Source organism: Falco punctatus (assembly GCF_963210335.1).
Source record: "Falco punctatus genome assembly, chromosome: 2".
NCBI lineage: Eukaryota > Metazoa > Chordata > Aves > Falconiformes > Falconidae > Falco > Falco punctatus.
Genome location: NC_137581.1, coordinates 79833578 through 79860814, shown reverse-complemented (window position 1 = coordinate 79860814; position 27237 = coordinate 79833578). Strand labels below are relative to the sequence as shown.

At 46.2% G+C, this 27237-nt stretch overlaps 1 protein-coding gene across 2 annotated transcripts in view; it reads right to left on the bottom strand.

Moving 5' to 3' along the window:
- Window positions 1-26844, bottom strand: part of PDE9A (phosphodiesterase 9A) — a 71199-nt gene extending 44355 nt beyond the window's left edge. Inside the window, exon 1 of one of the 2 annotated variants that reach the window (XM_080376741.1) lies at window positions 1814-26844. In XM_080376741.1, coding sequence (XP_080232867.1) covers window positions 1814-1882 — 69 coding nt within the window. In that variant the 5' untranslated portion in view covers window positions 1883-26844. The remainder of the gene's footprint in view (window positions 1-1813) is intronic. The other variant, XM_080376740.1, reaches the window with a different exon arrangement.
- Window positions 26845-27237: the final 393 nt, after the last annotated feature.

Below are 27237 nucleotides of genomic sequence, written 5' to 3'. Positions count from 1 at the left end.
GGGGGCTGCAGGCAGTGGGGGCTGCTGCCACCCTTGCCGGGTCAAAGCAGGCCCCATGTGTTCAGAGAGATGAGGACCACACTTGAAAAAATAACATGTTATCATCTAATTAAAGATGCTTCCAAAACTGTCAGTGCCAGGAGTTAATTAAGCCCGCAGCCTCACTCCAGCAGCTTTGGCCTTTGAGTGCTTGAGTTCCTAAATCATAATAGCGTGGCTGTAACACACGTGCCTTTTCTGAGATGCCTTTCAGACACCAGGGGAAATTCCTCACCCAGAGGTGTCGTGTGACGCCAACCCAGACCTCTGCTGCTGGCAATGGGGAAGCCACGGGACAGCCTGCAGGACGTTGTGCCAGTGAGGAGTTGCTAATGCCTGCTCACAACTCGGGTCACCACGAGCCTGAAGCATCAGGAGATTTGGGACAGCATGTGCAAGACCTGACCAGCCTGGTTGAGTCCCCTTGTGCCTGGAGTGAGATGCACCGACACTCCAGTTGATGCTGAAGCAAAGCCCTCTTACTCTTGAGTGGAATGTCATGGGTTTTGTGGTACAGAAGAGAATGATACTGGTCACCTCAAGAGGTGGCTGTGACCGATAGGTGTGCTCACACTCACCTTCCCTGTTTTCTGACCTGGATGAGATTACACCAGGCAATCAAGGCACTTGATTACTGAGGTAGTGATTGTTACTGGGGAAATGGGTGGGATTAATACCCAAGTGGGTCTTAAAAACCTGTTTTATCCAGTGATTGGCCCTTGGTTATTAAAATACAGCAGCAATCAAAGCAATAAAACATAGTTGATTGGGTACAGATAGGACTGAAAACCCACTCCTAGCAGAACACAGAGTCCTACCTGAGTGATAAGTGCTAAAATTGGCTGACAGGTATTGGAGGGTACAACAACTGGTGCACACAGTAACTGAGCAGATTATGTTAATTGTGGCTGAACAGAAGGTAAAGGCTTGTGATGTGCCAGGAGTGCTATTTCAGGTATTGAGGTTTCTTATTCTGGAAATCAATTATTATTGACCAGGACAGATAAAAGAGGAAAAGATAAAAAAACCATAAAATTAAAACCCATTAAAGGTAAGAAAGCCAGCCTGACTCATAGAAAGCAGCAGGATCTTTCAATGCATTGAGGATGAATTTTAATGCTTTTTACTCCACGTAATAGTGCAAGAGTGGGAAGCAAAATAAAGACTGTGGATACTAGATCATGAGTTATCTCCATACATGCTTTTTAGCTTTCCACACTTGGCATTTTTACTTAGGTTTTCTAGAAGTGGATTTGTGAATCACCCACCGCACTTTGATACTCAACTTAGGGTGGTTGTCCTCAGCTGCTTGTATTTTTTTAATCAAAGCACATAAGCTACTACAATTTTCTTCTATTGCAACCTGCTGAGCTCTTCTGACCAGCTTCCTTCTGTTCCAAACCAAAGCAGCTAGCTTCAGACATTACCCAGCAATATGCAATTGTTCCTGTTACTGTCCACAGGTTTACATTCCCAATAAAGCTGATGTCAGTTTTGCCGATGGGATACAATTGGAATGTATTTTGGAGAGACGGGAGGACAGTACCGCATACTATTGATGGCTCCAGCACAGTATAGGAATCCGATTTGCCTAAAGTCCATTGTCATTGCAGGGACATTAGCAACTTGAAGGCAATATAGTGACACTTGGCTTGCAGCCATAGTTCAACCATCTGGGACACATGGTTTCTCTGATGATCAGGGAAGATGGTTGACCTGCAGCTTTGAGGATAGGCAACCCTGTTGGCACTAGTTGCAGAAGCACGTATCTTACCCAGCCCTGTGAAGATGTCCTTGCTTGGGCAGATCTCCTGAAACCATTGCTGTTCAGCGTGGTCTCCATGATGATACTTTTCTGGTACTGTTTGTGGGTCTGATCCAGACCCACAGACAGCACTGAGGGACTTCATCTCCCTTCAAACCTGTTTCAGCTGTCTCTGACCCACAGTCATCCTCTTGCTTAGGTCCCTGTTCCTACATCTGGGTGGCAAGCCGCGGCTGCGATGTGTCCCACAACACTTCACTCCCTGCATTAATACCTGGCACTGGAAGATACCACTGCTTAGGAAAGAACTGAGACCTTGCTATGGAGCATCATAGAGGCCAAAGACAGGAGACCACAGCAGTTTCTACAGCTGTTGTAGTGGGCTAAGATCATGTGTGTGTAGGGCACAGACAGGTTTCCCAATAATATGTGTCAAAGAAGTTCATCACCTAGGTCAGCACAGCCCAAAAAAGCCAGGGATTCAGCTTCTGACACACCTCCTGCAAGAAAAAGTGGACACAGGGACTCCAATATTGTCTCATGGTACAAGAGTTTCCTGCAAGATTGGTCAACACAAGACACTCAGTTGCCAGGGTCATTTCTGAAAGCAAAGGCAGAGCCAAAATCACATGTAAGCAGAGTTACAGTAGTGATACACTGCATGGGAAACAGAGGCCTCTGCTTCAGCTTGCAGACTGATAATTAAATGCTACGAAGAAAATCAGCCACATATAAATCCTGTTAATTGCATTTCCCTTGGATTTTTGCCAGAAGAAAAATAATATATTCCTCAAAAGTGATGCAGCGTCTTCAAACAATTAATTTCCCTTGTTTGAGAACTAACATTATTTCATATTCCTGTCTTTGTCACTGTTAACAAACTTCTACCATGTGTAGAAAAAAAAAAAAGGACAGGAAAACTAGTCTTCTCTGAATGCTTTGCTTGATTGTTTCAGTGAGTCTTCATCAAGACCAAGAAGCAGCCATTTGATTTAAGTGAGGAATGGTTCTGTCTGCCTTGGAAAATAACATGAAGCAAAGCGGGGGAAAGCAGAATGAATAATAACTGAAGCTTTTTGGAGTGGAAATAATATTGTGATGAAACATTCAGTGACTGTGAAGCAGGACAGCATGAGTCGATGGGGATGGCTGGTTCCTGGCCCAGAGATCGGTTCTGTGAGACTGATTTCTTTCCTGGAGACAGTTCTGCAGTTTTTTAAAACATCTTCCTCTGAAATAAGGAGGCATTGTCTCTTAATCCATAGTGTCTACCCCTGGTCCAGGACAAGGATTCCAAAACCCCTCAGAAAGGGTAGGGATTAGGAGCTCTGGTACTCTGACTGGCTTCCCCACTCAGAGGAACGGTTCAATATTAAGGACTGTGATGGAGGTATTACTAAGGGACCATTGAGCACATACTCCGCAACCCACCGGTTTCCAACTAGTCACATCATGTTTTGCTTTCAGATAGGGTGGGTAAAAAACACAGCTTACAAATTCAATTTCTGTTCTATATTTGATCCTCAGAACAGTTAATCCTCTCTGTAAACCGCAAACCCTATCCAGAATGTTATCCTGTTCTGATCTGCTGTTGGTAATTGGGTTTTCTTCCAAGAATTTAACTCACATTTGTGGGGTTTTTTTACCCTAGTAAAATTCCTAAATAAATAATACAAAAATATTTTCAAAGCCAGTGTACCCTCAGTTTCCAGTCCTGCTTTCTTTTGCTGGTCTCAACCTGCTGTGTTCAAGACTTCTAGCACTTGGTGATGTCTTTCATTCAACTCAGTGATCAATGTCCAGTCAGGGCTGAAACTGGAGTGGAAACAACCTAAAATGATAATCACTCCTAATGAGATTGGAAGAGAGTGTGTCAGAAGAGAGTCTGGTAAAACTTGGTTATGTATCTTGCATGGACTGTGAAAATTGTTGCTGCTTCTGTACGAGCAGCTTTCATGGAGGATTCCTGAATTGCTATGGCAGAAGGCTGATGTGAACTTTTTCATTGTGATTTTCCCTGTTTCTCCAGTGGTCTTTGTTGTGCATATTAGTATGAAGCAAGATCCAGGACTTTCAGATACCACTGTGTAGAAATCACTAGAAAGAATTTATATTTCTAGACGTGTAAGCAAATAAGACTTCCTTAAAAAACAGCAATAAATGAACTATCACAGATCCCAATATCTAACAGCAGCCTTACCTAAAATCCCATATCTAAACATCTTCCAGGTTTCTTATACTTTGAATTCAGGTACAAGCATAGCATAAGCACAACCATATCCCAACTATCTATTTTTTATTTCTTGCACTAATTAACAGTTGATATTTTGAAAACCACCCCGTTTATCCGAGCTTCGAATGTTAGGTGGTATTAAAAATAGTATGCTAGATTTGCCAACTGCATGATGTAGTAGGGGCTTCCCTAAGAGAAGAACAGGAAATAAATGCATGTGTGCATGTGTGCATGTGTGCATGTGTGCATGTGTGGGGAAGAAAACATGAAAGCCCTCAGCTGAGAGTCCAAGCAAAAATGAAAGCTCCCCCAAACTCTTTAAATATCTCTTCTGTTAGAGGATGAGGAGTGTGGTCGATGTTTTACTTCCAGCAGCTGGAGCTCTGCAGTCCTGCTGATCCACACTTACCTTTGGGCAGTGATGTGACAACATTTATTTTAACAGGACACCTAAGTGAAATATACAGGTGGGATTTGTCTGAAGTAACTTTAACCATCTCCAAGTTCAACATCTCATGCATGTCATTCTGCTAGACTCCCTCTCTCGCCAGCAGAGAAAGAGGACAACTTCCAAAGGGTATATATCAGCCCACATGTCTCCAAAACCCAGTTTAAGATGGGATGAATCATCCTCTGGAGATAGCACCCACCTCCCCACTGACTACAGGGGAAACTGCATGACTAGCTTGGAGCAGTCATCACTAACTTTTAGATGGCTACGATTAATGGTTAAGTAGGGTGAATCCTTATAGTTTCCTAATTATATATGTTATCCTAAAATAAGAAACAGGAGCTGCCAGACAGAGCTGAAGTATCAAGATCGCGAGACACGTCACTATATGGTAAGTCGCAATTCCCACCCCTATAACATTCCTGAACAGAAAGCTATAGGAAAAGAGATTTTTCTCTTTTGGGGAAAGATAAAACATCTATGATTCACTCATATGTGTGATCCCCAGGGCAGTTTTGGACATCCATTCAGAGAGACAGCATGGCAGAGGCTGGCTCTTTCACTATGAGTGAGGAAGGATCTCATTACTTTTTAGAGTCCTTTGGGCTCATAGAAGAAGTGAGGTTGCATTAAAGAGAGCCTTGTGCAACCTATTGACTATACTAAGGGGCGTATTGCTAATATTCAGTCTTTCAGTACTAATGATTAATGGTGGAATATAACCAGGAACCAGGTTATAAACCAAGGCTGTTTGTGAGAGGCTGAGCTGAAAGTTTATTGTTTCCTGCAGTAGACATTTCAGCCTTTGAGCAATAACACAAATGTCTATACTCTGGCTTTTCTTAACACAAAAAGGGCACATGTTTGCTGCTAATGGAGTGCTAAGTACAATTAACCCTGTAGCACATTAATGCATTAGGCTTGAAATGTTTTGTAAACTGAATAATAAGGAAGCTTTAGCACCAAATGTCCTCACTAAATGCAAGTGAAGCTAGGCTGCTTGTTTCAAAACTACTCACACAGTTAATGTCTGACATTACAACATGCTTGATAATATAGGACTGTTAGAAGGGTAATCTTAGTTAATGGTGTAAGGAAATGCAGGTATGGTGAGGGGTCAGTGAAAGGCTGATTTGAAGCTGTAGAAATAAGTTTGCTAGAAAGGTGCTGAAACCAAGATGGCTTTGTCTTGTTTGTAGTAAACCAGAAGAATTGTATATGAGTCGCGTGAGTTGCTGTGTTTGGCTTGTCCACATTCATAGGTAATGCTAGCAGGAGACTGTTACACTTTGTCTTGGCTAATGTGAACAGCAACTCTAACAACTGTAATAGACTGCATGTGACTTCAGAATGATAAACAGCAGCAAACAAGCCTTTCTGGGTGAGGGGCATAGAAGAATTATGGAGCTATGCTGGAATTACAAAGCTGTACTGGGACTATGGGTTGGTCCCCTAAATGCTCTGAGGAGCCCTCACTGGGGACGAAAGAGAAGGGGGAGTAGGAGAGAGAGAGAGACCTCTGATATGACACTTTCTTTCATTTTTTAAAAACCATGGTTTTAAGCCATTTTGACTCTTTAAAATGTTTATGTGCTGTAATGTGGTGGAGTTTTAGGAACCTGCTGTTCATTTCTTGCTGCTTTACAAGAACATCTAGCAGCTGCCTTGAATTCACTGGGGCCAGCTAAAATTGGAAAGCCAGGGTTAGCTAAGACCACCGGCCAGACTCAGGCTGTGCGACCTTGCACCCTCCCGCACCCACAGAGATCTGCCAGCAGTAAGAAAATGGCCTTGATCCCACAAAAACACACCTCACAGTGCTAAAATGGGTTTTGGCATCAGCTTGTGCATGCATGGGAAGAACCTGTGAATGCCAGCCAGGCAGAGCAGCCCCCAGAGGTGTCCATGCCCCCACAGCCCATGAGCACCCACTCTGCACACCCCTCTGACACTTGGCAGCTGAAAGGGTGTTGTCCTAAATCCTCATTCCAAACAGACAGGGGATGGGGTCCGTAAGCACCGCAGAGCGTGCTTGCCCTGCTGTGCCAAGAGTTACCGGCATGCAAAAACATCTAATCGCCTTGAACCACTCATCATGCCATTATTTTTCTGCTGTGTTTTGTAAACTGAATCCAGTTTGGTGTGTTAAAAATAGCACGGTGCGCTCTGGAAAAATCTGTTGGTTTTGCTAGAGTCTAGGCATTTATACCACAGTTGCTGTTGTTCTAATTAAAAAGAGAAGTTCACATGACAGAAATTATTCCGGTGCGCTGACGTTTCAGTGCAATAACCACAGCACCAAAATGCAATCTTAATGTTGTTCTGTTCATTGCAGACCTTGGACCAAGAGGAACAGTGGCTATGGATGGCTCAGTGTCCTGCTCCACAGGTCAGTACAGCAGACAGTCAGAAAGGTTGAACTCAATACATTTCTTTGAGAAAATAACGAAGGTCATTTATCTGTTTGGCATCCAGAATGACTCAGAAAACCGGCAAAATTACTCCAAAACTCTTTAGTTGCTTTCTGAAGAGGAAGAAAATACCACCCTGAATGATTTCATAGACTTCTTGGCAAAGGTGGCGGTCCTTTTCTTTTTTTCCAGTTAGTTGAGGTCCTATACCCCTCTGACTTTCCATCCATGTTACAAATATGATGTTGATTAAGACACTGGAAACAGAAATCCTCTTGAATTAAGTATTTTTCTCAGAGGAACTCTCAAAGCCACTACCCTGTGACATTTGAAAATGAGAGCCATGAAGCCACCCACCTGGGAATAGGGCCACTGGCTGGTTTGGTTTTGCTACCATTTAAATCTCAAAGGTCAAAAGAAAATGTTCCCCAGTAGTTTCTTCATGGAAAAAGATCAGGCACAAGCTGGGGAATATTTTCTTGCTGGTGGATTTTTAATTTGAAACAGACTCAGTAGGATTTTTTCTTAAAAATGCAGCCAAAGGGTTAATAATATTAAGAAGGAAAATAAGACTCCAGATCCAGCTCAGGTTTGGCAGAGCAAACCTCCCTTCCTGCCGGCAGGTTGGGGGTTTTGGGTGCTTGGTCCCATCTAGTGGCACTCCAGGAACAATGAGAAATCCCTGTCCACAGTGGCACTGCAAGATCCCCTTCTCCTACATCAAACGGGGCCACGGCTTCCCCCATCGCACCGTTTTCTCCTTTGCCTGGCAGCAGAGCCAGCTGTGGCAGGGGTGGGACACGGCTGGGTTTCACAGGTGTGCTAAGCCGAAGTGCAGAGGGAGGCATGTATCCAGGCAAGTGGGAAATGAACTGCTGCGTGTCTCTGGGTGAAAGGATCCTTTAAAAATGAACAAACAGAGCAGCTCTTGTTTCCCCTGCATGTGCATCCCCTTTGCACAGGCACTGGATAGGAAGTGCATTATGCTGTAATTTCATTTTTCAGTCAGCTCCAAGAACAAGTGACCTCTTTGAAGCTAGTTTGTGCAGAGTCATGGTTTGGTGCACGGCTGGAACACTGCAGAGCCTTTGATCCTCCCTCTGCTGCCGCCCCAGCACAGCCATCCCCTCCATCTCCTGCTTTGTGTTCAGCTCTACCTCCACCAGCTCAGCAGGCGGCCACCCCATGGGACACCCCCATCCCCTCCCCTTGGTTGGGACACAGCTACCAGCAACCCAAAGCCTTCCCCTGGTGGACACAAAACCCACCCTTTGGTGATCTTGAGCTCAGGTGCCTGTGGAGGTACCATGGCTGGTGTGTGCTGGGCTGGTGTGGGTCATCTTGTGTCCCAGCATAGGGAGATGCTCAGTCAGCTTTGGTGAAGATAGTTTTGTGCCTGCCCATGTCTACGAAAGGTCAGTTTATCAAACTGTGACAAACGACCAGAAGCTTTTGAGGCTGCAGGCAGGATGGGGATGAGGAGAAAGGGCAGGAGCTGAGTAATTTATGGAGGCGAGGGCGAGGCTTCCCCAGCATCACGTTGGAGCAATGTACAGCTGCACTGGGCTGGGCTCCCCTCAGCTCCCAGCCCCCCACTGCCCTCTCACAGGAGGCTATGGGACTTTTGGTTGTTCATGGCACCAGCCTTGCAGGTATGGACTTCAGCCTTTCCTCTGGGACCTGCTGGCCTTGGGTTTAGACGTTCATTCAACCCCTGCTGATGGTGCCTCCATTATTTCAGTGACTATTGTGAAGGGTTTCCAAGCCAGCCAATTTTCCTTCAGTGATGGCCTCCCTCGCTGTGCCCCTCTGGACCTGCCGACACACAAACCTACTTAGCTTAATTCAACACTCCTGTCAAGTGCTCATCCGCAATGTGCAGGCTCCCAGGGGAGGTGGCATGCAGCTCTCTGAGCCTGCTTTGTCCCTTTGTTTACCCCAGTGCTGAGGTGAAACAACTTCTCCCAAAGTCAGTAGCATGCCCTACAGCTGCACCGGTAAAAATTCAGGATGAGGCCATGGAAACCCAAAATTACCTATGAATAGTTGCTATCACAACTAGCACTACCAGAGGATGCCCGGTTCTATTGCACAGCGCTGGCATGTCCAGCAAGCCAGTTGCAAGTTGGAGCTGAGCCCGTTCAAACAAGTGCTGTTATAATGAAGCTCCTACCTCATTACTGGGTTGATGAGTAGCTTAGCATTGATTTAATGAATTCGCTGTAGAAGCCTCCAGTACTGCATTCCTTAGAAGATTAAGGGTTGTGAGGGTGGCTTTTTTTTTTTTTCTTTGTAATGACGTTGTTACTGAGGAGGCATGAGAATCTGAGATATGCCCTGCTTACCCCTGGATGAACCCCATTTACATGGCATTTTTACTGCAGGAATGGAATCCTTCCAAACATTGCACAGATGGAATTTCACATCTGACAAAAAGAAACAGATAACATTTAGAGAACAAACCCCCCCTTAATCCGCCTGAGTTTGCGTTTGCTTGGTCTGCGATTGTGCCTCTTCTGCGTTCTTAGTGTCAAAAGTACTCTCCAGAGACTGGTTCTGAGAAACGCTTTTTTTTTCTTTTTTAAACCAGCACAGATGACAGACAATGTACTTCCCCAACATCTATGGAAACACGCACCACCCTTTCAAAATACCAAAACATTTTCATACTGAACTGCAAAGATGCCGAGGAGCTCTGTACAAGCCTTGCTTCTGGGGGCCATCAGGCAACTAACTCATTAAGCCCTGGCAAAAGAGAAGCGGCACCTTCAGCTCGGCAGAGCCAGCACGCTCCCTCCCACCAGTACAGAGGAGCCCGCGGCAGCGGAGGCACCTTTGTCACATCTAAGCCCTGAGATGGATGAAGAGGAGCAGCCTGCTCCTGGTGCAGATTTGGATTCTCCAAGGTCTTGTTCCCGAGGATATGACTTTGACGGTCACGGTGGGTCTCCAGGGCAGTGGCAGAGGGGACAGCAGGCAACAGAGGCATGCGTGGTGGGACGGGACTGTATCGGCTCTCCCTTTACCTCGTTACTGCAGTCACTCATACAGCAAAGGGGAGGGAAGGGAAAGGGTTTCTTTGCTGTTTCTTTTTAAAGGAGAAACAAAAGGTGAGGCTAGGTGAAATGAAAATTTAGAGCAAGAAGACAAGAGAGATTTGAATTTTGCAAGTCAGAGTTTACTTGCTCTTGAGCCTTGCAGCAATTCTTAATTACAAAAAAGGCACTTGGTTTGTAGCCAAAGAATTGCTGACAAAAAGAAAAAAAAAATTACAAAAATGCAGCGGCATTGTTTCTGTTTAAAAGCTGTCAGCTCAACAGCATGCGAGCTCTCCCTTCAGCCAGAATATATTTCTCCTGCAGTTTTCCCTGTGCTGTGAACCGTGGTTCAGCAAACAAGGCAGGCTAATGGAACTGAAACTTTTAATTAACATTTATCATCATTTATGAACAACTTAGCAAAGGTGGTGGGGACCTCCCAGCCCCCTGGCGATGCAGCGGCACACCCCATCGCACAGCAGTCAGGCACCTGCCTGCCGTTCAGCTTGGCAGTAGCAAAATGCCCATTGCTAAAACCCCTGGCAGAAAATCTCCAAATAACTCGGCACGCCGTGCTTTCTGGCTCCCACTGCTTGGTGAGAACCTCTCCCCAGGCAAAACTTTGTAAACACGTTGCGACGCTACTCTGGGAGAGGAAGCCTGCACAGCTGCTAAACCAAGGATCCCCACACCAGCAGCGAAAGCTGGCAGCACCCAGCCCTCCCCTGCTGCCAGCCTCCCCTTTCCCCTTTAAACAAACATCCATGTACAAAGCAGAAGGCGCTCGAGATCCCCCCCTTCCCCTTAAAAAGAGATTTGAAGCGTGCAACTGCGCTGAATGCAAACATGCATCTAACTTGCGTTACAGAAATAGGTCGTGCAGCAAACAGCCCGCAGTTGCTGCTACGTCTGGAGATGCTACTTTGTGAAAAACAGCAAAAGTACCTTTTGAATTCTTCCATCAATATCCAAATAAATACACTTGGGCCGGTAAGTTGAAGAGGCAGATCCCATCTTGCTACAGTTGGGCTTTCACTAGACTTTTTTCCAGTGTCAAACAGAGCAGAAAATAAGGTTTATCCTACCAAGCTGAGCCACCGCTGCCTGCCAGTTTGGTGTCCCCGCTCTTCTGTATCCCACTGTACTCTCATTCTGGGAAGGTCCCTCCTCTAACATGCATGCATTTTGCTGTGCCTCTGTCTCTCTCTGCCACCTCCTTTTAGTTTTGCTTCCCTCCAAATCCAGCTGCCTCAGACAGGGAAAGACACAGGCTCCAGATGCTGTCTGCAAGTGCCCTCTCAATTCCCATAGCAACAACCCCTCTCGGCTTTAGGACTGAGAGCTGCTGGGCATCCACATTGCAGCTCTGACCCTGGGGCTGACCAGCTCCTGGTATGCACCAGACCAAGTGGCACTTATCCCCCGGGGGGGCTAGGGAGGGGGGAAAAACCCCTCCTTCATCAGGGGGGTGAGAGATGTCATTCTTTTTTATGCTGAAATAGGACCGTAGTTATTAATTAGTGCCGACCGTTTTGGTGAGCTGCCTGCACCCTGTGGGTCGTGTGACAGGCTCCCAGCTGTGCTCTGAGCCGGCCAGGGCTCCAGCTGTCTCAGCCCAAACTCAGCAGCTTAATTGCCGCATCCCTCCTCTTAGCATTACAAGGATGGAAAGAAAAAGTAGCTTTTTTCACCCTGTAAGCTCCAGAAGCACGAAGAAAGTGTAAAGCCCACACTCTCACCCAGCACCACCCGTGCCACACCTGGAGTGAAGGAATTTGTTATTTAAGGGAATGTGAAGTGTCCTGGCAAAGGCATCTCCCGTGGGAAGTCACAGCCAAAAACCAGGAGGGAGACGAGCATTCGACAGTCAATTCCCTGAGCGGATGCCAAATGCCATCTGCTTTGTGTCTGTGCTGTGCTGCAGTGCCTGCGCCTGTGAGGAGCTGGAGCAGTGGCGGAGAAGGGTGATGCTGGTCATGGAGGGGAGAGAGCTTTGGAGGCAGCGGCTCCTCTGCCTTCACAGGGGAGAGGCTGGCTGATGGGCTGCAAGCATGCAGTGGCTGGAAACAGCTCGTCCTGTGAGTGTTAGTTCTTGGTGTTTTCTGAGGCTTCTGATGGAGGAGCTGCAAAAACATTGCCTGGCCTCTTTTGCGCTGCAGTCTGGGACAGCTGGAGTTGCAGCAGCAGCGTTAGTGCTGCCTTCCCTGCCCACCCCCAGGCCCTTGCTGCAACTTGAGAGAGATGCAACTGACTTGCAGAGGAAGCCAATGTGGCCCTGCGGGCTATGGCTCAACGCGCAGCCTCAGCTGCCCCCTGCAACACACGGGCAGGGCTTGTTCGCTGTGCGAAGTGGATTCGTAAGAGCTGGCAGGGCTGAGCAGGTCTTGGAGCCAGCCTGGGAGCTAGAGCCAGGCTGGCCTTTCAGACCAAAGCCAGTGGTACTCCTAACGCCCTCAGAGCCAGCAGCAAGGCGACTCTTCGGGGAGGTGCAAGCCTCTGCTTCAAATCTTTCCTCTCTAACAGCTTGGAGCAGGCACTTGAAATGCTCCAGGAGAGAGTCCCTGCCACTGTAGGGCTATCCTGTGGGCGGTCCTCCAGGCTGTCTTACAGTCTATCCTGTAAATGTCCTGGAGCCCAGCCCCTAGGCTATCTTCTAGGCTATTTTGCAGTCTATCCCATAGCTATCCTGTGAGCTATACTGGAGGCTGATCCCTGAGGCTCTCCCATAGGCTATGTCCATGGCTGTTCTGAGGTGGGAGCAGCTTCTCCCACTGCAACAGCCCTGCCACATCATCCCCACTGCTTCTGTACATCAGTTAGGGCTTCTGTGACTGATCATCTCATACCCTGCTCTGCTAAGCACTGCCTTAACCCCACTGACAAATGGCAGGTATCTGAGGAAGATGGCCATGGCAACAAAAATGCAGTCATTTGGAAAGAGGCAGCAAGAGCACTCACACTGGGAGATGCACATGGGGTGTTTGGTCTTGTAGAGGAGGAAGCTGAGATCTTCCCCTGTGACGACCTGCCCCAGAAGTGGTCAGACAAGGTCACTGGTGCATTGAGGGATTTGATTGCACATCATTGAGACATCTAATGTCCCAAATCTCACACCGGTGAGCATTCACCTTTTGATTTCTATTTAAAAAAGTGACCAGCTTCTCCAGCCAGCAAAAAGACAGGCTCCAAAATCCAGGCAATGAACCTGTTCCTGCCTCTTCACCCTCTTACATACCCGTTGTCCCTGTGGATTTAAATTGTGTTTCTTAAGCTCCAGCACGCATCCCACTCCCCCTTAATTACATTACTTCTTGTTGGAAAAAAATAATTTTTTTACAGCTTTGCTGTAAAATTGCTGACTACTGCACTTTTCAAGAACTTTTCATGTAGAAGTGAATCTACAAAAGCTGGGCTCTCAGAAATTATGGGAAAAACCTGATGCAATCTAAGGCACAGCACAGGCCCATGACTGAAAGTTGACAACAGATGGTATTTAAAGAGGATGTGCAGCTCCGTGAGATTGCTGCCTTCCTTTAGCTGGTTTAACCCTCCTGAATCTCCTTATTTTATTCTACACTGTGCGACATGGGGCAAAAATTACTTAGAAGAATTATTCTATCTTCCCAAACCCTTCAACAGTTCCTCAGCTGGGCCAAATCCTGGCAACACAGCTCCAGATGATGTTTCTCCGTTCTTTGCTTTGAAGGAGCATTTTGACCAGCTAAGGGCAGCACTAGGCTGTTACCCCCAAACCACAGGTGGCACATCAAGTGTTGCACAGCTCTGCTTTGCCTTTTCTGCTAAGCTGTTTACTGAAGTTAACACACACCACTTTGTACACACAACCCTTAAAAGTAGATGTGCGGGGGTTGAGCCTTTGGCCCAACGATCTGGTAGCACCCCAGCCAGATGTCACTTAGCCCAGTGGGTGCTCCCAAGGAGTAAAAAAGGTGCTTCTGTCTCCCGATCCTGGCATCTGCTCCATGTACACGGTTCAGATGTAGCTTTATTAGCATTTCCAAGGTGTAACTGGAGGATATTCAGATCACACACGGTTCGCACTTGGACTCATCACTGCTGTTGAGACACAAAACATCCATGCTGTCTTTGTATGAGTTGAGATCTGCTCCCCTGTTGCAAACCCTGTTTAAAGGGTGGCTGGAAAGCTGTAGGGATGAAAAGCACTGCCCAAACCACTCTTCATGCAGGCCTGGGGTGGGGTGGCACTGTCCCCTCTGTCCCCCTGCCTCCAGTTATGTCTAAGCATATGGGACCGAGGTGGTGAGCCATTGAGGACAAGGTGAGGGCAGCACTGCAGACTGCCAGCCTGCGTGGTCCCCCCAAGGATCTGCCCATCAGACATGTCTTGAGGTAACAACATCCTTTTGAAATAGTTTCCCAAAATCTATAGCTTCTCCCAAGCACCCCCATCAATGCCAGTCACCTACAGACACCCATGGGACAGGGTTTCCAGGGCTCACTTCCCCCGTCCTGAAGTCACTGTGCTCACACCATGGTGCCCACCACAGCACGACCCCCAGCCTCTCTAAAACCTAGGTTTTCCTGCAGCACTCAAGAAATAAACTACCCTTTGCCACCTGCTGTGGGTAGCTGCACATCCAAACCAGGGGAGTGCAGCGTGGTAATCTCCAAGGGGATTTAGATGGGGAAAAAAAGAGCGAGATAAGTTAATCCTTTCAGTGGAAGATTCCCTGTTCAGTTTTCCTCAGAGAAACGCATTTTCACATGCCATTGCTGAACTCTCTTCTCTCGCTCCCTGCTGCTCTTTGGCTCTCCTTGCCCCCCGTGATGGAGCGAGAGCTCTCCATGCCCTGCCAGGGTGCCCGCCTCTGCCCTGCACCCCCGGGGAGGTTGCTGGGGCCGGACCCCACACCAAACAGGTCACCCCACCTGAAGGGCAGGGGGAGGTGCCTGTGGTTGAGGTGGCAAGGGAAAACCTTGGGGTTTCTGCAAAGCACAGAAAGTACCAATGTGCCCCTGGAGGGGGTGGTTAGGGTCTAAGGCTGTATTTGGAGATGCCCCCTGGGCCACTGGGACTGGAAGGTGCAGCCTGGCCTGAGAAGTGCCTAACGCACACCTGGAGCACGACTCAAGACAAGTATTTTAAGGACAGTGATACATTTTGAACACAGTTTGCCTTGAAGAAAAAGCAGAGAATAATAATTTTAAAAAATCAACCTTTTTTCTTACCTACTCCCAGCTGCTTCCTCTGCCCACTAACCCCTTCTCTTGCAGGTCCCCTCCTTCAGCTGTAGGTCTCTTGCACGTGTCTGCCTGTTTCCACGTTCCCACAGGGCTTCCTCATACTGCTTTACCTCTCCACGCCATTTCCCTCAAACCCACTGAAATGCCTGATTACCCCCGGAGCCAGGAAACTTTCCCCTTTGCTCCCCCGGCTCCTCTTCCCCTCCCTACTTTGCTCAGTCTTCTCTCCCTCCTTTCACCATCTCTGGTGTTTTGCCACTCTTGCTTCTAGATTTTTCTCCCCCACAAACCCTTGAGTCAGGGTTGAGGGTATGCAGGAATTAACTTTTCATGGCGATTACGCTGTTAACTGGCTTTGCCAGTGTACGCTCCTCCGTCACACCTGTGGCAGGGTATAACCAACCTTTCCAGCCCAGCTCTCGCTCCTTTCCATAAGCTTATGGAAAGCCTATGGCTTACTGTATATGGAAATTTTAGCTCACTTCTCTGCATATTTCTTTTATACACTGCCAGATTTCCACAGGACCAAACCTGGAAATAATCATATTTAATGCTAATTACAGAATGACTGATTGCTAATCCTGGGACCTTCAGACAATTTGTCTATACGAGCCCTGAAATTTCGCGTTTGGCTCTTCACCAAGCAGTGGCACAGCTCTCCACTTTCTCTTGGCTCCAGCCCCATTTCTGGGTTTGCTGCTCACCCCAGCCCGTCCCCAATCCATGCAGTGCAGCTGTAATCACCCACATCCCTGTTTCCATGGCAAACCCCCAGGAACGTGGGCTGGAAGGGAGCTGCGGCATCTCCTGGCATGGCTGGTCCAGGGCAGTAGGGTGCAGATATAGAGCCTTGCGGACTGGAGACATAGTATTACTCACTCAGGAACCACTCTTGCTCTTTGAGCCAACAATGCTGGCCACCTCGGTGATATACTGCCTTTATTCTGTTTACAATTGTTATCAAATTTCTGAGACCAGTAGTTCTTGCTTGTCTCTCAACACTCACACGTACCAGTTAATAGGCTCAAATCTTGGGAAAGTGAAAGCAGCAAACGCTGTTAACTCACAAATACCTGTCCGTCTGCGCAGTACTAGCTTGGAGAAGAAGAGCAGCCTCAAGCCATTGGGCAATCCTACCACTTCATGAAACCCTGTATCCATTACAGCATCTGCTATTTCTTGGCTTTCCTCTTCTGTCTGTTGAGGAAAAAAAAACATTTTTCTCCAGCTCTATATTAGCTATTTGTTTAATAATCTGTTTTGTAAAGCACTCACAATGCCTGGCAGGACCCCAGGTTGATTTCCTGAAGGTGTCCCAGTGGTGAAACCCATTACTTTTCCCTGCTGGGCATGGAGGAAGCCCAGCCCCCACAAGTGTTTCTTTTCATTGCAATGCTAATATCAGGTCCTCAGCAGAGGCCTTGCAACGCAGTGGCAGACAACCCTACATCCTGATTTTGCTAAAAGCACTTTGCATCACCTCCTCAGGTGACCCCTTCTCCCTGCCAGGAGCGAGCAGGACCTCAGGCATTGCCATGCCCCATGCCACACGGTGGTGTGCTGCCAGCTGCCTACAGAGCGCCTTAGCTGCCCTCTCTTCCATTGCAGCCTCTCTGCTTGACTTTCAGGCTCCCTTGCCTCTCTGCTTTCCATTTTCCACCCGTTCCCTTCATTTCTCACGCCCCTCCCCTCCTCAATCCAGCTACCTGTTCCTAGGCCTTCATTTAAAGTATCAGTATGGAGCCAAGAGCACCCGAGTGCCCTGCAGCCTCCCCCTAGGCACTGCTGTATATGACGTGAAGCATGCAGTACAGCCCTGTGCATATGGACCCTAACTAGCTGCTAACAACGCATGCAGCCAGCGTGCCGGACCCCTAGCACAGAGCTTCTGGGAAAGCCCAGCTGCAAAAGCTCTGTTTTCCTAAGCTTATGGAAGAAATTAGCAGACCCAACTGGAACTTTCAAGAGCTGATGAGAAAAAAATAAATGAAATTAACTGTGGCTGGAGTCACCCGCTAGATCATTCAGAGGGATGATAGCCAAGAAGTGGAAAAGTCAATTCCCTCTACTGGACAAGGCTGGCTCGTGCTTTTGGCAGGAAAGCCTGAGCGGGGGCTGCAGCCCATGCTCCCAAACCCGGGGCGGGGGAGGGGGGGGGAAGCAATATATGGCTCAACTTGAAGAAAACTGCCTGGCATTTTATGTGGTGCAGGAAAGTGAAGTTACTTCAGATGCCTGTTTTGGGAGACTGCCATCTGAGCAGCTCCGAGCTGCTCAGTGACTCACTGTAAATCAGCTATTTCCATCTTCCTGACAAGCGGACCTCAGACACCCTAAAGTCTTGGCAACCCAAAGATTAATGAAGGGTTGCTAATAGCTGTGCCAGTCTAGCACACATCGCTTGTTCAGGAGAAGTGGGGCCTAGGGGACGGGGTGTCCCTGTGCTTTTGTGTCTGGGCTAAAGACCTGACATGGGCAGGGCAGGAGGCAATCGCTGCTGCATCTGTGATTCATCCCTGGGTGCCTCCTTGTCTGCGTGCGTCCCGACATCACCCCCTCCTTACACCACCAAGCCACCCATCACATCAGCAGGAACAGAAACAAAATGTTTCACTACTTGGGGCTGCTTTTCAGCAAGCTAGGTGCAGTGGCAAAGTTCGGACCCTGGGTGGGAGACAGTACCTCAACTGCATCACACCTGAGTCCCATAAAAATCAGAGCTAGCTGTGTGAATTCCTGGAGGTGTGTGCCAGAATAAAGGGACTTTGCACAGTTCTTTGCAGTACATAAAAAAATCAGACCTTCAATTTTAACATGATTTTTAAAATACTGATCTTCATAAATAGCTAGATAATCTCTCCAATATATAAAATTTTTCTATAATGTATGTATTTTCGCATATTTATTCTGTTTGCACAGATGACTCAGTGCTGTTCCCATTAATGGGCAGAACCACATTTTCTCAATAAAAGAGATTAAAGAGTCTCAGCTTTTAGGGTGAGAAGCCAGAACAGGATCACAGACTCGGTGTGAAAAGGATGACAAAAGCCTCAGGTAGCACTGAAAGTGCCTGATCTGCTCCACCAGAACACTGAAGGCTGCATGAAATGGGGAATTTTTTAACAATTCTTACAGTTTCTAAAACTATGTTGAGTGATGCTTTTCCCCAGGAGCGTTACCTAGACAATCACCCATCACACATCTCTCCATTACAGTTATCACCATTTCTAAAAATCATAGGTCATGACCAAAGAAACTCAAAAGACTGGATGAGAAATCATTAGTGTCTGCTTTCAAGTAACATATTTGTGGCTCTTTTTACTTGTCTCCTATTTTATGAACCTGACTTCCCATCCAGGTCATGTACGTGAGCTTTCCTCTATGACTTTGAAAGCCAGAAACTTTCACTAAGGGACAAAGTTGAACTGAGATTTTCATGCACCAAGACTATTCCACTCCCCACGCAAACAGTAAATTTCATGAATTAATAGTGTGGTCAGGAGAAATGGCAGTACTGAAGTATTACAGACAACAAAATGGAAGTAGCTTTGGAAGGGACAGAGTGCTTCACACAAAAGCTGATTTTTTAATTCTTTTTGTAAATATTTTCAACTACTCTTTTTCCATCCTCCATTTGCTTCTGCCCTGCACAGCCCAAGCTTTCACCATGGTGCTGGGTCGCAGGCTATACCTGCCCTCCCTTCCTCAGAGGTGGCCCCAGGTGAGCCCTGAGACCAGCAACATTGGTTTTCAGATGTGAACATTAAAGTCCAAGATACTTGGAGGTATCTTTACCAAGAGGTAAAGAAAACAAGCCCAATCCAGTGATCCCCTTCTTAGGTCCTGCACAGGGAAGGACCCAACATCACCATGTTGAGACTAGCTCTATAGCATGTATTTAACCTCAAAACTGAGGAGAGAGCTCAGGGACCACCACCAGGGACAACCCTCATGGCTGTCCCCATGGGGTCCCAGCTGGCTTTTAGCAAGAAGCTTCTTCCAGAGGAGCTTTATTAGTGGCCAGATCCTACCCAGTCACAGCCCAGCACAGCTAAAGCCATCTCTCCTCCCTAGTCTTTCACCCTCCTCTTCCTCCTTTCTTCCTTCTTTTTCCTTCTTCAAATCAATTTCACCGGATTCACTTGCATTTATTTTTTTGGTTTAAAACCCTGATCCTCCTACCTTCAGCTGCTTTCACACAACCTGGAGATAAAGTTTTTCCCCTCCTTGGATCTGTTCCTCTGCCCAAGCATTTCATGAAGATGGACTGTTGGCTCTTAGCTACTGTCTAAAACCTTTCTGTAGGCAGCAAAAGTTTTCAGACAAGAAACTGAGAAGATCAAGAACATACAGAAATAAAGTAAAAGCCCAGCAGCCCTCCACTAAAAAAAGTACAATATTGTGCCCAGCTCTTCTCTTTTCCCTGCACTTTTATACTTTTTTTTTTTCGTTTCTCCTGCTGCTCTTCCATCATGACCTCCTCTGACCAGTGTTCTACTCCCTGCTATTTGCTCCAGTGTCTTCACCTGCCACAGCTGAAGGGGCTCCACACTCTTCCCCTTGCCCCATTTCATCTGAGGGACACAGTGTCCCTGCCATTTGCCATCCAGCTCTCCTGCCAGCAGTGCAACCAGCTCTCCACTTTCCCTCTGCCCAAGGAATGGCGCCCACAACCAGCAGAAAAGCCAAGAGCCAGAATCACCAACAGAACAGGATTCCTGTAGAGACGCTGCACCCTGCTTGCTTTGAAGCGTATGAGTGCTTGGCCCTCACGCTTGCTAGGGAGAAGGCCAAAGGCAACGCATCGCTTTGCTTCTCTTAACAGTGCTTTTGGTCTATTTGTCTCCTACACATCCCCCTCCCCTTCTGTAACCAGTCACACCATGTTCCCAGAGTGAGTGACTGAGACCGGAGTTTCATTTCAAGAACTGCGCCTGTAGCTGAAGAGCCGCTGTTCAGAGGTGTGCCTGGGCCACGTGCGCACGCCTGTGTGCACAAACACCTATGTGTGAGTGTCCATAGATCTTTAAGGTGTAGCATGCACTATGAACATGCCCACCCCACCCCAACATGTGTGGTGGCTACCATGAATTAAATATTGCTAGTGTGCTAGAGCATCACATCACTATAAGCGAAACATCACCATTACTAGCTGCTCCTGCATTACTGAATACTATTTGTAGGAACTTCCATGGAGTCCTCCATGAGGATACCCAAACCTCCGACAAGATTAATATATCCCACCACTACCTGAGAGGAGCCACACACTCTTTTCATGCCTTTGGAGTCCAGCTTCTCCCCAGTGCTGCCGCTACTGTTCTCTAGGTGCATCTGCTCCATGTTTCTTTTGATGCAATTGCATCAAAAGCGATGATGTGATTGTGGATCACTTTGTGAAAACATCCTGCCCTTGGCATCCTGGCTGAGCCTCCATCAGCCAGCGCGTCCCCCTGGAGCATTAGCTGCTACAGACAGCCCAGATACCTGTATGGGCAGAGCTCAGCAAAGGCCACACACTCCGAAACAATCCAGGATTTCATTCTAGGTTAGTCAAACTGTCATTCACAAGTAATTGCTTGGACAAACGTGCCTGAAAACAGACTCATGCCACAGAATACTATACTTGCTGGAAAGTCACGCAGCACCCAAGTGCTTACTAGATCCATTTTCTGGCCCAAAAAATAAGGCTAGCAAGACAGTTTATTGGAGGTTTGTTTGCTGCTCTCAGCAGAACCCATTTATGTGAACAATTTCAACTTTGCTTGAAAAACAGAGACAGCAAAAAACCATAGAAGGCAGATCCTGATGTTTACAGGGATGCATAAGGTGAATGGACCAGATCACCCATTTTAACTGTTTTTATGGGTCTGGGAAGGCTGAAAACATCGTGTATAGGAACCAGTCTGCAGTTAGGAATAACATTTCCTTTCTGATGACACACAAATGACATTTAGATGCTGCTTTGGCAGATGCATTATTTCATTAGAGGATTTCAAGCTGGCAAATATAGGAGTTTTGTTTTCCCAGTTACTGTATGACTTACATCATCCGTAACCTTTCTACCAAGAGGTCTCATTTCAAATGACAGTGAGAACCGTTCTGAGAACTAAATATGTTAGTTCTGTTTCAGATGTTCAGGTGATTTCATCCATTCACCATTTCTAGGTGCTTTGCTGGAGCGGGATTTCATCCTCCTCCTCAAAAAAAAAAAATTATTTGCTGAAGTCTGGGGTAAGTTTAGAGTCTCACGATTTGCCTGACAGTGAAGCACATGGGAAGATAGTCAGCCTAGCGGAGCTCTAATACACGTATCTGTGGTGAAATGCACATTCTCAGGCTTCTCCGCCTGCACTCCAGATCTGCCAGTCAGCCCAGTTCTGCCTGTCCGGGCTGGTTTGAGAACTGCTGATGTAAGAATCAGAACAAGGAAACCATAAAGCTTCTCTTTCCCTCTGCTTTCAGCAACGGCACTGTTTTGCAAGCAGACATGCAGACCTGCCATGGTAGAGGATTTCCCTCAGTGCCAAGCAAGTGAGCAAGTGTTCTCACTTCCAAACCCCTAACATGGCCAAGAGGAAAGTAAAGAGCTGGCACTGAGCTGAATGCATGCACGCGTGGATGCGTTGATGGTCCCTCCAGCACGGGTGACCCTGCATACCATTTCAGCTCCTTCTATTTGGGAGAGAGGATATGCTTTTGATACATTTTTGTGACCTCTTCTGTTCTTTGTTAACATGCATTCTTCCTTACACGTCACTGCAAAGCTGCAGGCAGCGGAAAAGGGAGAGGGAGCTTTATAAAGACTTCTAACAGGGATGGCTAAATTGAACCCCGTTTTCACACCTGTCGGTACAAAACCAAACCTGCAGATTCTGCCACCAAATGACACAACACGCAGCTGTTTCCTACCAGATGACCAGAGCGATTTAGGAATAGTTTCAGAACCTTCTGTACTTATTAAGCTGAAGTCTTACATGACCTGTGGTGAAACTGGGTGACTCAGACTCAAATACAATACTCCCTCCTCTGCAGTAGAAATAACATCACTGTGTTTAGCAGAAGATTCAGAAGAAACGCACATCTCCCAAGAAGTTTTGCCTGTACGTCACTCGACTGCAATGGGCTGCCTATGCTGACTACCCTGCGCATCACAAAATTTTGTTGCTTCTCTTTTGAACTAACTCCCTGTACCTATAAGGCAGTGAAATCCATCCCTTTCAGCTTGATTTCAATTCATGCTGCAACTCATGTGCATGCATGTATATATATATATATATATATGCATACACACACAGAGACATATATATATATATACAGGTGCATCTGTATCCTTCTTGATTTAGCATATGAACTCAGGCTGCTGCTTTCAGTTGTGGCCTCAATGCAAGAAGCTGCTGCTGGTTTCTGAATAACCTAAAAAATTCAGGCCACCTGTTAAGGATTAAGGTACCAGATAAGACTAAAAAGAACTTCAGTGCCCAAGGATGGCAAGGGCTTAAATAAAATTCTGGGCTTCTCCAAACACTTGCTCTTGAGCTACACCAGTGACAGGGGAATTAATTCCCAGGCATAAAGGCTGAAGAGGATCACACCTTCATTGTAGCCTATGAGTACAATTGCAAAAGTACTTACAGTTAGGAAAGTTTAAGCAATTTACCTCCAACTTACCTCACACAGCTCTGCTGCAGTTCATCTATCCAATACCACCTCACCAAGGCTTTGCCTTCTGTGAATCTTTATGTGGCACAAACAAGAGTAATTAACTCATAGATGGGAGGCCACAAAGAGCACATTTTCTAACATATATGAAATCGTTGTCCTGCGATAGTGGGAGAAACATTACAAGCTCGGGGCCAGGTTTATGAAATAAAGTGACCTCTAGGGGTGAGGAAAAATGAGAAATGAGAATTCCAGTTCAAATATCTCTGCTCTATTTTTAAAATAATATTATTAATGTGATTAGAGCAGGAGAATTGATTAGTATGATGGTAAATAAATGTAAATATCAGAGTAATCCAGGTTCCAAGACGTTTATTTTGAAGTACTACCACTAGCCCCAAGCCCAGATTCAAGTAACTGCAGTAACCTGGAGATGATGGAAGTAACATGAAGTGACCCCACGTGGACAGGCCTGCACCTTGCTGGGGAAGGACATCCCCACATATTTTAACCCCACTCAAGTTTTCCACTAGCTGCTCATCCAACCCCGTGTCCAACCTGCCGTCACACCAGCAAAGGAGCATGCTGATGCCAAAAAGTGAAAAATCAACTGAAAGCTACTGGATGCGAGTCCTATGACAGCTCTGCAGGGACCTGCAGAAGCCCTGAGACCCATCAGCCCAACCCTCACAGGCATTTCTTACAAGCACAGCAACCAACTTGTTATGGGAGAAAAAAACCCCCAAAATTACAGATGTGAGCACAGAAGTGCCAAACTTCAAATGAACCCACTGGCAGTTGAAAAATGGAAAGGTTCAGGCTGAAGCATCTAGGCATCTTACAGGTTACATATGGCTAAATAGTATGTGGGAAGTAACGCAGCAGCTCCACATCCAGTCACAGCAGCCCTCTGCCCTTGGGATATGTCCCTTGGGGCTCTCCCGAGCCCAAGCCTGGTATCCACCGGAGGCAGAGGGGGGAGAGCAGCCCCCTCATCCCTGTCTGCAAATGCTGCTCAGCACATAGTACCTTTGGGGTGAGGTGGCTGCTCCCCGCCTTTCGTTGCTTTTTTTCTTTTGTCCTTTTTTTTTTTTTTAAATCCCAACACCAGACTTCCACTTCCCTCTGTAGTTTTTCAGCCAACCCAGACTTTTGCACGTTGTCTTCTTCGCATTTTTACCATTACTCCATCCCATGTTCACATCTCTATAGCACCCCAATGACACCCTGCATTTGAAATCTGTGTCATCACTTGATGTCCTCCTCTCATTTCCAAAACTTCCCTGTTTTAATCTGTAGCAAACTTTTCATACACAAAGGCCCTTGTTCATTTTTAGATGAAGTCTGTTCAAGCTTTTGAATGCAGCCTTCTGATGACTTATGCTTTACTTCCCTTTGGTTTGTCTGTTTGGTTGGTTGGTTTTTGGGTTTTTTTTTTTTTCCGTTTTTTTTTTTTGCAACCTCACTGACATGCAGATATACCTGTGTGTGTGTAAGACAGACTCATTTGTATTTATTTACATCTGGACAGTTACTTAGTAGCCACAAAATAAGCTATTCCATGGATGTGTGTACATACCCTTATTGTATGGCACAGAATACATACGCCAACTCTCAACCAGAAAGACAGCCCCTTACGATGTGAAGTCAAACATTCATGAAAAGAGTTCTTAGTTGTCTTCCATTGCTGAACGGCTGGAAAAGCCTGGAGTGAAGACTGTAATCAATCACCAGGAAGGAAATCTTTTTGCAGCCCATCAAAGTGAGAAACATTACCTGCTGCATTAGCCTTTTAACAGCCTTCTAATGTTTATACTTAGGTGGCAGGGCAGAACACCTGAAGTCAGTTTAATGTCCTCCTCTGCCCAAAACAAACAACTGGACCAAAGAGAGAACTGTGGAAACGTGGCTAAGTATTTGTCAGCTGCTTTTATAAGAGAAGGAGAGAGAGAAACCCTATCCCCAGCATCATCACAAGGCGAAGAAAACATCCTTAAAATCCTCCAGGTAAGTACAGTATCAAAAAAGACTTTCAACACATTTTTGACAGCTGGTCTCCTGATGCAGGACGTGAGCAGGCTCCCTGAAATAGGCCTAAAGAGTCTGGCTCTTGTATTCACAGTTTACAGAGCTGCAAAAGTTTCCCTGCAGGAGAAGGGTAACTGGTATACTTTACCAGGACAGAAATACAGAGGTAAAAATAAAAATTAATCCCAAGCATCAGCTGGTTACGTTAACTAATTCTCTCCCTATTTCACACTAGAAACTAACCAAAAGAAGGGAAAACCAAAATTTTATAGCAATTGAGTTTAATAAACTGAGTCAGTGAGACACATAACACAATGTTAAGGTCAATGGACATGAGGCTGAAGCATGAGGCTAAATCCTCTCTTTCCCCTTTCCCTGCTTTAAGGATGACAGTCAGGTTTTTAACTCAGCATGGCAGAAAATGTAGTTGAAGGTTACCAAAGCCCCTGAGCACACAGATACAAACCTCCCGGTGAACTGCCTACAGTCCTTCCACAGAGGAGGGCAGGAGGAAGAGTCTGTACCATCGCATGGCTAGCTCAGCAGAGCACAAAAAACCCCCAAAACAGACTTCCCGTACAGTGAGAGTGACATGGGTCAGCAATCAGAACATTGTGTCAGATAAACTGAGGTTGGGACAAATCATGAAATAATCAAACCTCCTATATAATATGCAGGCCATAAAACTTCATTCAGACCGAAGAGCACCACTGTTACCAATTTTGGGCCTCATCATTTGATGGGATTGCAAGCAATCTTCCTCAAATTAATTCCATATGAAGATCAGTAGATTCCAACAGCTCTAAATATCCTCCGATTCATTTTTACCATCTTACACCTACCTAATTTTGAGCAGCATTTCTCATATAAACAACCTCACACATTAGTCACTGCAGAAAACTACCAGCAGCAACCAAACAAATTCCCAAGTGTAAACATGATGAGGTCAACCAAAGTCTGAGGCAGTGTGACGTTGGCACAAACATATATGGAGGATTCCCACTGGTATTCTATGGATATTATGCCAGAAACACATGTGATAACCTCCCAAAGCGGATGGCAGAATCCCTTCAGGAATTTCCTACCTGGCAAAACATACAGGAGTAGGTCTATCTTAGTGCACGGAGTAGGTTAGCCGTTTAACTTACAGGCAAAAGAAGTCTCAAAGCAACCTGGAACACGACACCACCCTCCCTGCTACTTATTCATCTTTTTCCCACCCCTAAAGTTTTCCTACACACAATGGGGACAAACCTCCACAGCAGCCTGTTCGGCAACAGCCAGGGTGCTCATGAGGGTACAAGCACCTGCTCCAAATCAGGCAGAACAGAAACTTGGATTCAAGTCTCCCTTCTTTTACAAGATGCCCCAGCTATATTTGCCTGTTCCTGAGAGGCACTTTGGGCACATTTTGATCAGAAATTCTGCCCTCAAGACCCTCAAACATCTTTTTGTTTTCCTTTCCAAACAGCTTTTCCACAGCGCATCAGTCATTTGGTCATTTGGACATCGTATCTCTGGTAGAGGCACACAAACTACACCAAACACCATAGCAGAATGAAGTCAAGAATAAATGTTCAAGATGATTAGAGCTAGAGAGAAAAGATGAAGCTTTTCAATTTCAATTCCATATAAGTTGAAGAGCAGGCAAAGCAGGCAACAAAAAGAAGTAATTTTAAAACTATGATGTAGGAGCTGAACTTAGTCCCTGACTCCGGTGAGTGCCCTCCTGCCCTACTAGGCCAAAATAAGTAAGCAGAATATACCCATCTGATGCAGCTGACTGGAAATACTGGTGTTGCACAACCCACAATCCCACAAAATCAAAAAAATTACATGTTGAAGTTGAAAAGGGCACTGTTTTCAAAACAAAAGGTTCTCATTTGTTCTCCTAATGAAGCATTTTCATCACCTTCACAAGAGACAGTAGCGCTGTTCCAGCAGGGACGCCTACCCTTCCAACCAATAAATGGAGCATTTCTTCATGGAGATGTAAAAGATGAAGTAATCAACATTTCTCATATTAAAGTAGGATCTATTTTATTCACCACAGGACGGTAAATGGATAAAATTCACAATAACCAGCATTAAAAATCAACAAACCAACCCTCCAGTCCTATTTAAATTTGGCTTTATCTACTGGTCACTCACATTTCTACATACAAAATTTTGTCACTTTTGCTCATTTCCAGATTAATGGATATTGACACCCGATACTAACAACACACAGTTTATTCACAACTTGGGGGACCTTTATGGTTGTTAAGAAAAACAAATCTTTTGTCTTTTTGTCCAACAAATTCATAGCTGGGAGGAACTGAAAAGCTGCACATTAGCAAGGAAGGAGACTAAATTATTTTTTTTTTTAATAGCACACTGAGTCCTAA